The sequence below is a fragment of the Olea europaea genome, chromosome 12 (assembly GCF_002742605.1).
Source record: "Olea europaea var. sylvestris chromosome 12, O_europaea_v1, whole genome shotgun sequence".
NCBI lineage: Eukaryota > Viridiplantae > Streptophyta > Magnoliopsida > Lamiales > Oleaceae > Olea > Olea europaea.
In genome coordinates, this window is record NC_036248.1 from 16,322,872 (window position 1) to 16,335,709 (window position 12,838).

Here is a 12,838-nt window from a genome sequence, read left to right on the forward strand (position 1 = left end):
AGAGCATTTGATTTCAGAAGTACATCTTCAATACGAATCCTACAAGATGCACCAAGATTTTTCCTATTTAGCAATGAGTGGGATGAACCGAAAAAGATGGAAAATTATTGAAAAACTTGACGTCCATATGATCACGTGTAAGTTTCTGAAAGCATTTATTACATAGAATCTACCTGCAGTCTTTCAAATGATAAAAGGCATCTGAACTTGTAGTAAGCAATATCAAATAGGTATCGACCTGTCATCCAACGCACTTTTTGGTCATTTTTAAAAGATAGACATGATTAATTTTTTTTTTTTTTTTGATAAGATAGACACGATTAATGTAAATCATGGAATTAAAATCAATTGCTCTTCTTTTTCAATTTCAAAGTTTACATCAATGGCCCACTAGGTATGCGGCTCTGAATTACATAAATCATAGCCATGTAGTACACTTCCAGATTACCCTACTCCTTTATGGGCAAGAGTGTTAATCAATAAACTCATAAAGCAATTAATACAGTTTAACTGATAAGGTAAATAATTCAGCTGAGTCGGGATACTCCTGGACTAGAAAAACCAATGCTAAATCAATATAATGTATCTTGAGCATGAGTCTTTCATCAACCATTTTGATTAAATTCCTTACTTCTTTCAAATATATGAATGCGCTAAAGACACTGTTCCTCCTTTAAGATATAGATAGAGAAAAGAAATCCATAATTTTGAAGCTTCACTAGTAAATCACTTGCAAAATGAGTCCTTCATATCTGTTCTACACCTTCAAGGGCAAGATGTTCAATTTTTTAAGATCTCAGCTTAATTCATTTAAGCATGCAGTTAAATCTAAATTATCTGTAGTGAAGACAATTTCTAAATTTAGATTGACTTACATCAAAATAATGCACATAAGCATATAGAAAAGCCATGGGATTATATCGTGGCAGGCAAATGGGTGAGAAAGATTCAGACATCCTGCACAAAATCAGAAAGAATATAAGAGAATATAAGAGATAACATCAAACAATTCATGAAAATAAGCACCTGACAAAATTAGTACATGATCTGCTACAGATACAATTCCAGTTGGGAAAAATTCAGGGCTGCAGTGTCATTTCCTCATTCCACGACCATGCATGCACATGTGAGAGAGAGAGAGAGAGAGAGAGAGAGAGAGAGAGAGAGAGAGAGATGTATCTTCTAGATGCAATGAATAACTTTCTCCTAATAAAAAAGATGGTAATTCGTAGTTTTCTAGCTCAAACTAAGGTTATATGGTTGTCTCAAACATATTGAGTTTGCGGGATATGTGACTTACGGTAATTAAGTAGCAAGTGAAGTCGAGATAAAACTAAAATACCATCTTAAGCACAGAAAAGAACTCTTAACAACCCAATAAAAACATTAGGCCATGACTGAGTTTGATCCAAAAGAGATTTTGTCTTACATTTCTAATTTGATCTCATTACCTATTCAAAATGATATGGAACTGTTGTTTGGGTATCCAAGTACAGAGGAACATTCTGATCTAGATTTATGCACTCAAAGATGAAGAGAAGTTTTTAGATTTAAAAAATGTACACAAATTTCCTTGTGCTTGAACTGCAAGTTGAAGGCAGAAAGTAATCAGAAAAAGTATTGTGTTAGAGAAGATGCCAGCATAATTAGATAGCAATAGTTTAGACCTAATCCATCTCCACATTATTCAAAATTCATGGTCTACTCATCAACATCATGAGGTACATGGTGATATATACAACAGATATGGTGCAAAAAATGATGAAATTTGATGATACAAACAAGATCATTTTGATATAGGATGCAGGAGCCTAAAACAATGACACTAAGTGATGAGGACATCTACTTTTTTATTTATTTTTAGTTGGACTTTATTTATGTTTTAAATTTTATTTATGTAATTGGACTTGTGTTGGTCCAAGTCCATTCTATTTAGAGTTTTAGTCTTTACTATTTAAACCTAATTGCGATGTAATTTCATAAGTATTGATGAATTGAAAAATATTTTGGTGGTTTGTTGCCTATGACTTTTCCTTCCTCTCCCTTCCCCTCTCCCCATGAATTTCTGCTTCTTCTCCGGTTTCTCCCCTCATTCTCTCCGATTCTCCCCTCTTTCTTGCTTCTTCTTTCTATTTTTTTAATTTGTCCTGCATCACTAAGCTTGCATATATATAACAATAATGTTGACTGGAAATAATACAAAATGTTAATAAGTTATTGATGTAGGAAACCTTTTTACCCACACTGTTTTGATTATTACTAAATTAAGGGACATGGGAATGTCATTACTTGCTAGAACTCAAGGTCCCATCACTCCTTCAACAGTTAGGCACTGACATTCTTGAATGTGGTGTTTGAAGATCATCTTGGCAATTCCCCCTCCCTTTCTAATCTTATGTCTTCAATCTTTAAAAGTAGAAACGAAAGGCAATGTTGATGGTTCTTCAAACTCTCCTTTCACTCAATTAATGCTCGCACATGGAATTTTTGGCATGCGATCAACAACATATTTCCTTTCATTGGTTGCTCATGATTTCATTTTAAATTTACAAGAGTAATTGTTGAGTAGAATAATATCTAGCAACATTATTAATGTTAGTAGCCACTTTTAAAAAATGGCATGAAATAACTTAGGGGACTGTCACGTTTTTTTGAACTTAACTTTTGCCAGTTCAGAAAGATGTTTGCAATAGATTACTAAGTTGCTTAACCTTGTTAAATATGACAAAATATTTCTTGGTAAACCGTTACAAATGGAAAATATAATTTCAGGAGAATTTATATCCAAGCACTTAAGAACATCCAGCAACACTCAGAAACTAGCACGCGAGCACATATATCTGAGCTAGTATGATGAAGGAAAGACGATAAGGAGTATTTAACAACTTGATGAACTTGCCTAAATGATTCAGAAGACATAACAAAATTGGAGAGTAACAGCATATCATCAGGATGGAGAGAAGCCTTTTGTGCACCACAAAGACTGATAACCTGCATTTGAACTTGTGATGTGATGATTTTGACTAGAAGTTGCAAATAACCAAGAAATTTAAGGAGAACTGTATATGTAAAAGTTGACCTTGTGTCTGCACATTAATATTGCAAATAGGATCCCTGAATCAGTTATGTCTTGCAAGATGGCACCTGCAGTCTGCCTTGTTGTATAAGCAAGGGGAAGGCATGTGTATGCATGGAGAAAAGTAGCTGGATTCCTACAATCATAATTAGAAAAACGGGTCTTAGTTGTAATCCATATGAGAGATAATTACTATTTATTTCATATTCACACAACTGACACTTAACAGACAAAAACTATATATAGACAGACAGCAAAAACTATAAAGGACTCGGAAGCAATCATATGATATAATTGCATCATGCCTATTCGATTAATAATCAAACAGTTGACATTCGAATAAAAAAGATGTTTCTAGTAATTTGGCTATCATAAAACTGACAAAGGTGTTATAATTAAAAAGAGGACCCTGTAGTCAACACAAAATGTCCATATTTTAAATAGTCAGCTACGTGATAATCATACATCATAAAATGTTTGTTTAATGGGATGGACGTACAACGAAGAAAATAACAACCCAGCAAAATTATTTGAGAAATGAGGGAATGCAAGAGTTGCAAATAGCAGATTACATTAGTTCAACTAGTATAAGATATAGTGAATGCGATGGAGATCAGGGTTATTTTGGAATCAAACAATTAAGTCGATAACAACGAGTAGGTACAGCTTACAATATTTTTTAATTATGATTTTCCCTCGTAATCTTTTATACGTTTTATATGCCTTCCATTATCGACTTCTCCTCGTGCCACAACTCAAAATACAGTCTCGGCAATTATGAAGCAGGTAGCATTTCTTGACATCACAATTTTTTTTGATTACTGATAGTTTATGCTAACACCAGTGAGACACTACGCAGATATTTGGCTTGATATTAACAGGTTAAGATGAATAAAAACTTACCAACCGAAAGAATGAATGAGAGAGGAAAAGACGACATCTGTTCCTCCAAGCAAAGGTGTCATATCAAATTTGGGATTCTTCTCGAAGCATCTATTTAAAGACTTTGTGAGGATAAGAATCATCTGTGCGGACAACGCGACAAATAAATGAAGATGTGAATTCATCAGGAGTGACCCCAGTCAAATAAATACTCAGCAGGAAATACACGAGGGAGATACTGGTAATCATGAAACCTTACTAATGCATTGTACCATATAAAGAAAACTGAAGATAAAATATAAAAGGAGATTGCTACCTGACCATAGAGGAATTCCAGTTGTCCCCTTAACGATTCATAAGGCTCTTCTGTGCAGGTTATGCAAACTAAGTAAATTGGTCCTTTCACAAGAAACACTACCTGAAATGCAAACCTCGTATAAAACCACGGCCTAACCATATCTTACACAGTACAAGTAAACATGATTCCTATTGAATTCACGTGGCCTTATACAGAAGCTTTTTATGGTTACCGTTTGGGGAGTCCTCACAACTATTAGGACGTAAAAGGGTCTCAAGTCCTAACCTAAGTTTGCTTTATACATACCCACTAATCAATCGCAACAAAGGACATTGAATTGTCTGTTTTGATAAATTGAAGATAAGACCACTAAAAAGACTTAAGTACCTACCTATGAAAGTTTTCAGCCAAGTAGAGGAAAAAATTTTTCCCCACAAATAGTAGATGACAACTAAAACTTCAAAAAGTGAAAGTTTTGTATCAAATGCTTTAACAATAGTAGCAACCATGGATCCTTCTTTGGGTTCCATGTCTCAATACTCAAACATACACCAGACATAGGACAACTGTCAGTATCCAAACATGTTCCCCACCCAGCCACCATTCCTTATCCTATTCTGCGTGTTTTCTTTTAAAATTAATGCTCTTCCAATATTCTAGGGTTATGTAGTAGACAATATTAACAGTAGGAAAATATTCTTGGCATGTCTGCTGCATCTGTCTTCATGCATTGCTTCCATATTTATAGAATCTCTTTTTAAATGAGAATACATAAGAACCTTAAAAGACTAGGTTGAGCGGCTTCTTGGTTTCAATGGTTCCATTGTTTACCACTTCCTCATTCTAGACAACGGTAAACAAAGTTGATCATTGAGCAATAAGTCAAACTAGGGGCTATGTGTTTCATTTTAACAATTATTACTAATATCCTACTAATATTTAGTATGATTGATCTGCTGCTGCCTTTCATACACGTTATTCTCCATTTTAATTTCCTTTCACAACAAGAGAAAGGAAATAAAGCATCACTTACTGTATCCTCTATCATGCAAGAGAAAGGAAATAAAGCAGCCAACAAAAGGCTGTGCACAGCCTCAATATTGTAGATTTTTCATGTTCTTTAGTTTCCTTCTCTTTTACTGCATGTATCAATCAGATAAATCAAAATGGTTATCAACACAGGTTTACCTTGTTTACAATATATGTTCAGTGCATATGATAGTATCCAGATTTTCTTCTAATATCATAGATTGAGCATTCTCAACATTCCAGTTGATCCTAGATTTATGAATGAGCACACAGTCCATAATGTTCATCTTCTCCTCGACCAAATTGTAATAACTGTACAACGTTCCAACAATGTAATTTTGGGTATGAAGTGCTGCTTATGATTATTTCCATCATCCAAAGACCAAGCTGACTGTTCTCATAACAATAAATTGGGTCGACAGCCAAAAATTGGGATAGTTGCTAGTAGCAGGAAAATAAATCAACCACATGATATTGTGGATTCACACATGAAGAGATGTGATCCGCAGGTCATGCCATCATTTACAGCAATCTTTCCCAAAATCTTTAAGTGCTGGGAATGAAATTTGATAGTGATCTTTCCTTTCTTTTCTGGCTTTTTATATTGAGACAGGATAAGTCAACAGGTCTGGCTAACAGTATCTTGCACAACCACACTGGTATTACAAGATAGAGGTTCTGCATAAGTTTGCATTCTGCACCTTACAGCATTATCCTATTTAATGATATTCCTATCATTAAAGTGTCGGCGTAAGTTTTTGCTTCTCAATCTAATCCATACAAGGAACAAGCAAATCTGCAAGTAAATTTTAAGTTCAAAGAGAAGGTGATATACTAACTTGGTGTTTCCCAGCTCTTACCACTTTAACCCGATCTCCCCTAAAAGAGATCAAAGAAACAAAATAAAATTACTCAGTCAATAAGCTGATGAGGAAAAATGAACTGTGCTAAATAACGAGTAGCAAGTTAGCGGTCACAAGCAATGTACCCATTTTCCACGAAGGAAATGATGGCTTGCAAAGTTGCAGAGAATCCTGCTAGTTTGTGTTCATCTCCATATCTTTGAGCCAATTACAAAACCAAACAAAAGAAAATCATCCTTAAATAATTGTACAGAAATAGTTCAGGAACTTAACAAACAATTAACAATGCACATCCTTCTGTACAGGGCAAAAGATAAAAAATTTTGTGTTGTAATACAGAAGTTTCAAGAAAGCAGTAATACGGACCTAGCATATATGGGCTTTCCAGAGTGACTCAAAATAAAAAAGTGTTTCTTCCTTTTCCTCCATGAAATTGAAGCATCATCCTGCATTTATTAATTTAATTAAAATATATATATTCCAAAGCAGGAATTAAAGAGACAATTCTATCCGAATAATATTTAACTGTGATCATAATATTTACAGTCAGACATCAAAGAAGAAATGGCAAAATAAAATAAAATCGAGCACATGAAAGAAATGGCAAATCTCAAAGCGAGAACTCCAGCTCAATGGTAAAAAGGAGACAATGTTCATCCAGTCGGTAATATACGAAAGGGGTACACTAAATGAATTTTAATTATCACTTGAATAAGTAAGAAACTGGAATAGCAAGATAAAACACCAAGAACCTTCCCATGGAAAACAAGAGGCCTCACACAAAGAAAGGAACTACAATAGCCATTCCTCATTCAAACAGCTCGAAATTGAGTCGACATTTTGATTAACATACAAAAGCTAGATTGAGAGCTTCAATTTCAAAAATAAACTCAAGCCCTGTCAGTTGTCAATGCTTGAATGTTAACTATAATTAATAATTCAGATCTTTGTTTGCCCCCTCACTGTATGATTTAAAAACACACTTTATTGTCAGAATAATTTCACTTAATGTCAGAATCGGTTATATATAACTATAAATCAAGAACCTTCCAAGAACAACCAAGCCTTATTCCCGAAGAAGCATCGACACGCAATTTTTCGAAAAAGTTTCGACACGATACGTCCCTGACACGTTGATTAAAATATATATATTTTTTAATTTAATAGTCCAAAATAATGATTTTTTTTTTATACTTATTACATCATATATAAATAATTAAATAACAAATAGAAATCAAACGTTTTAGTACTACTAGCTAATATAATAGTATGGCACACATTACAGATGGCAGTCCACATGATTGTGACTTGGGATCATTTCAGAAAATCCCATTTCTGTCCTCAAGGTTTAGCTGAAATTACAAACATACAAAATCAATGGGTAGATTTTTGTTGAAGGGTAAAACTGGAAGAAAAACCTATCAAATAGATAGTAGGAGAAATCATTAATGTTTTGGGCCCAATACATTTGAATTAAAAAGTAAACTTGTTTGGAAATAATGCCAAAAACGTCTCTTCATTTCTACCCCAAAAAATAGACTTTACTGTCTTCTTCCTCAGTGCTGTCTTTATTTCTTCTTCCTGCCACTGATCTTCAGTTCTTCTTCTGACACGCCTTCAGTTCTTCTTCATCTCCAACACGCGTCGGCGACGTGTTGGAGATGTACCGGTGTCCGATACAAGGAGGACACTGATATGCCGATGCTGGAAGCGTGTTGGTACTTCCCAGCTTATTCCCAATCGATTTGGAGTGAGCTACATAAATACTTTTCCAACAGTTAATACAGTTCATTGGCAAAACTTCTGGCAACCGATATGCCGATGCTGGAAGCGTGTTGGTACTTCCCAGCTTATTCCCAATCGATTTGGAGACCGATATGCCGATGCTGGAAGCGTGTTGGTACTTCCCAGCTTATTCCCAATCGATTTGGAGTGAGCTACATAAATACTTTTCCAACAGTTAATACAGTTCATTGGCAAAACTTCTGGCAACCGATATGCCGATGCTGGAAGCGTGTTGGTACTTCCCAGCTTATTCCCAATCGATTTGGAGACCGATATGCCGATGCTGGAAGCGTGTTGGTACTTCCCAGCTTATTCCCAATCGATTTGGAGTGAGCTACATAAATACTTTTCCAACAGTTAATACAGTTCATTGGCAAAACTTCTGGCAACCAAAACATGCCACGGTAGTTTTGGTCTACCTCTCTCCCTGCTCTAATGAACAACCACCATGTTATCTGTCTCCTAATTTATTCATAATTATAATCTCATTTCATATCTCATCCATTTTATTCTAGGATTCATTTAATTCGTCTTATAATTTTGAACTTTAGCAGTCAAACACTCATTGCCATAAAGCATATCACGTCTGGTATGTCAATTGGCCTCCTAAACTTATATAAATCTTCATATCAGAGAGAATTCTTGTAGTACTAAATTAGATGTTTATGCATCAAATAGGTTGGTAAGATTATTTGGTTTAACAGCTTTCATTATTCAAATCAAAGTTAGATTTTTAACCACTTAATTTAATACCTTTAACTTGGAGCAACTATGCAAAGTCTTTGAAAAATAAACTGCATTTTCTTCAATTTTCCACTTTAATTTGCAGTAAATATTCATAATTTTTGAATAAACAATTTTCTTTTGCAGGGAGTTTAACAAGGACTTAAGATCAAGAGACTTTCATCCGAACTTCTATGCATCAATAAATGAAATTGAAAAGACATAAGTTTGTCAATGATACATAAAAAGCTCACAAGCTGATCTACATTTATTTATTAACCTCACGGACAGCCCACCAATCCCTTCAATTTTGACGCTCCACTTATTTGTTTTGATTGAATTGCAAACACATTAGGAAAAGTAAGATTCTTTGTGCTTTCTTTCTTTACTATACACAACAAACACGCTATTCTTTTTTCATTTAGAATCTAAAAAAAACTAACATATCCACATCATGCAATTTCCAATACTGAAATGGCATTCAAAATATGAAGGAAGAGCGAGATATTTATTAAGCTAACCTCATTGAGGTCACGTTCCCTGGGAACCCACTGCTCCTGAGAACTCAAAATTCCAGCATTCCTAGCCTCACAAATTGAATCATGGTGAATCTCCTCATCACCTAAACTGGTGGCACCATTACTACTCCCTCTTTCGCCTGCATAGCCGCTGCTACTCGGACTAGAAGGTGACTCCACTTCTTCCGCCTCTAAACTACTATATCTCCAGACAGACGACGAGTTCATAATCACCCCAGAAGACGATTCTTCCATCAATTTGCTGTCACTCAGCTCCTTCTTGAATTCATCAGCTACTTTTGACCCACTTTCTTCAGTTAATAATCCATTGGTAAACATTAATTGCTCTTCTCGTTGATTAAATGATCTCGCCTCGGTCTGAGAGGTAATTGAGATTGATTCCAGCTGATTCTCTGTTGCATCGAGTGAAGTATCAATTGAACCCGAGTTCGAGCTCAGGATCGAATTAGGGTTTTGATCATCGTTGTCGGAACCGGAATCCGAGGACATTGCTATAAAAAGGATTGGGGGATTTTGAGAAGATATTAGTTCGATTATCAAAATGAGAAAATGATGGAGGAGGAGAAATTTGGTTGTGAATTAGATTAAAATGATTGGGAAAGTAGTGTAATCTATTGTATTCTGCAGGTGTCGGATGTGAAAAAGATTACGACGTCGTCTGATCAGCGGGTGGGCTTTGCCAAGGCCCAACAATGTTTTCTCTCACGGGCCTTCGTTCAAGACATTGAGCTCATTCGGCTGCTACGCACGTGCGAGGTCCAAATGTCAAATTTTTTTAACTCAAATGTGAATATTAGGTTAATACCAATTTATTTTTTCATTGCTATCCACAAGTATTTTAGACTTAATATTCTTTTAATTATAAGGAGATTATAATTAAATCTATGAGAAATACTGTTGGCCAGGAAAAATTTCGCAGAGCTCTTACAGGCCCTTCACAAACAGATGAATCCCATGATTTTTGGATTTTTTTTATTGAGGTAAGACCCACCTGTTTGTGAAGGGCCTGTAAAAGCCCTATGAAATTTTCCCTTGGCATTATAGCATTTCTCTAAATCTATGTCTTGATCTCATACAAAAACATTCTATTAACTCTCAATAAAATAATAAACCATATCATCCAATTCCATAAAAAGGATTTCACCTAAACATTCCCCACCCTGTGAGTGTCTCGTTTAGCCGATCTAATATACAGATCTTATAGCAAAAGTGCTGCTACAACATTCAAGTGACACTCTTGTAATAGGTAAACACACCTGAGAACCACGTCAACAATGGATTCATTGATATGATGCAGTTTAATTTTTCACGAGACATCTATCCTATTGCTCTTGAAGAAGCCTTCTCGAAGACTTGGCATCTAGATAAAGAGAAGTCAGCAATGAATTCATTGATGTGATGCAGTTTAATTTGTCACAAGACATCTATCCTGTTGCTCTTGAAGAAGCCTTCCCGAGGACTTTGCATCCGGATAAAGAGAAGTCACTTCTTCGAGATCCACCTGCAAATGGTACAAGCTAAGTATATCCTTCCATTATAAACACCACCTATGCCCACATCCTTGATAACATTGGATTAAGGTACCTTGCAAATATTGTCACGGCCATTCATTTGAGCAACTATGTTGGCATGTGGTAACAGCTCGGCTGCATGACAAGAGAATTGGATTTCAGTTCAAAGTATCATAGTCATGTAGAAGACGGATGCCAAAAAAAGAAGAAGGACAAATTGCACTTATGGTCTCAAACTATTGTCTAAGTAGTTAGTCAATCCTCAACTTTCTTTACAGTGGCACAATGAGTCCCAACAAGTCAACGACAGAAACAATCCATATCATTGTTATATCGTCACATGACCCTCACATCCAACTTTATGAAGCTCGGTTTCGTTACCAACTTATGCTAGTGCAAAGTGGGACGCGTTTCCATTATCACCACGTGACTATTTAACAAAATTTGAACAGCTTTTGTGGTTAAGGACTGCTTGTGCAACTATAACTGAAAGGTTGAGGATCAACTAGTTCTAAAGGTTTGGGACCAGCATGCTACTTGGGCAATAGATAAGGGTCAATGGTGCAATTTTCCCAAAAAATATATGCCAAATATAATCAAACCTCAAGGAGGTTGCTTGTCCAATCTCTCCAAAATGAGCCTAATATTCCTTGTCTATCTTCAATTCCTCCACCTTTGCTCGGATAGCTAATATCATCTGGCCATGCAACAACAAACATTTATAAAGAAATAGAAGTTGAATAAGATGCTTGGAGATTTGAATCAAATTAACGCGTGATGCAGTTTCTACAAAAAATGGACGAACCTGTATCATCTCGGCTGGACCGTAGGTTTCTATTCTTATAATAACCAAACAGTCTAATAAGTCAACCAGTATGCCATGTGGACTAGTCATGTCTGGTCCTCTGCAAAGTAACTACGGATTAAATTATAAGAATGGTACCATCAAGCCCTTATATGACATATAATGATTTAGGCTACACCTCTTAACAAGATTAACCTCAAATGGTATTAGAACCTACAAATTTTAAGCAAGCAATTCAATCTGACTATGATTCAAATGAATGCACAAATTCTAAGGTTGTTGTTCTCAAATGAGTCATCATCTTGCGAGGTCATGTTAAAATATAAATCCCAGATTGGTTAAATACCAAAATATTAACAAATATATAAGGCTTGGACTAATCTTTTTAATAAGGTTGACCTTTTAAAATTGTTATGGAATTATGCATCAATTTAGGTTTATATTTATTATTTACATATACAACACATGTATATATGGTAGGTGCATAAATTTAGAACTTTTCTTATTTTGATAGAATTGTTTCCTTATGAGAAACATCCACTCTATGTATATATATGTAACACACGTTCATGAATTAATATATGGAATAAGTACCTTCTCTAAAATCAACATGGTATCAGAGCAAGGTTCTCGAAATTAGGGTTCGTGAATTTTTTCAAAAAAATTTGGGTGGCTGTTCTTGGTGGTAGTACTTACCGGGACTACTTCTTGGTGGCTGAAGATCAAGAGACTCTTTTGAAGTGGTGGACTGCAACAGGCTGCGCGAATTGTTCCGGGTCATCGTGTGATTCAGACTTGGGCTTCTTCTGGTTCGGCATTCTGGTCCTCTCGGGTGTGACTATCGGCGCCTCGAGTTGTAGGTGCGTGCGGTGGTCAGTTACGAAGGTCGTGCATGAGAGACCTTCTGGCTTCATTGTCTTCTCCTCCATCATCATTTGTCCTCTCCTTCCGATGGTGAGTCGAGTGCAGTCGATTGGTTTTTTGGGCTAGAGGCTGGAATAGCTAATTTTGGCCGAATTGTTTGGGCTTTGGCGACTCAGCTTTAGTGGGTCAGTTTTATCTTCTTCTTTTTTATAAGTAATCATATAATTTTATTAATCATTAGGATAATACATGGGAGGTGTATTATCGAAATAAACAAGAAATAAAAGACATAAAGTCAAGCAGCCCTTCTATACAATTAGTGGCGCAGCATTGAACCAAGTATACAAAGTCATATAAAAGAATTCTCTAATTTGCTCTATTGTTCTTGTTTGGTCTTCAAAACAACGACTGTTCCTTTCTTTCCACACACACTATACAAGGCATCCCGGAATAAGACTCCTCA

At 35.6% G+C, this 12,838-nt stretch overlaps 1 protein-coding gene and 1 pseudogene across 1 annotated transcript in view; both read right to left on the reverse strand.

Annotated features, from left to right (window-relative positions):
• The window catches only part of LOC111406681 (vacuolar fusion protein MON1 homolog), a 13,669-nt gene extending 3,875 nt beyond the window's left edge, over nucleotides 1-9,794 (reverse strand). The window contains exons 1-11 of the mRNA XM_023036066.1: nucleotides 9,178-9,794; nucleotides 6,515-6,594; nucleotides 6,274-6,345; nucleotides 6,125-6,164; nucleotides 4,275-4,376; nucleotides 3,980-4,101; nucleotides 3,080-3,212; nucleotides 2,900-2,991; nucleotides 876-957; nucleotides 174-238; nucleotides 6-39 (exon numbers count right to left, since the gene is read on the reverse strand). Of these exons, the coding sequence (XP_022891834.1) occupies nucleotides 6-39; nucleotides 174-238; nucleotides 876-957; nucleotides 2,900-2,991; nucleotides 3,080-3,212; nucleotides 3,980-4,101; nucleotides 4,275-4,376; nucleotides 6,125-6,164; nucleotides 6,274-6,345; nucleotides 6,515-6,594; nucleotides 9,178-9,684 (1,329 nt within the window). The 5' untranslated portion in view covers nucleotides 9,685-9,794. The remainder of the gene's footprint in view (nucleotides 1-5; nucleotides 40-173; nucleotides 239-875; nucleotides 958-2,899; nucleotides 2,992-3,079; nucleotides 3,213-3,979; nucleotides 4,102-4,274; nucleotides 4,377-6,124; nucleotides 6,165-6,273; nucleotides 6,346-6,514; nucleotides 6,595-9,177) is intronic.
• An 806-nt stretch (nucleotides 9,795-10,600) lies between these two features.
• The window catches only part of LOC111406682, a 39,955-nt pseudogene continuing 37,717 nt past the window's right edge, over nucleotides 10,601-12,838 (reverse strand).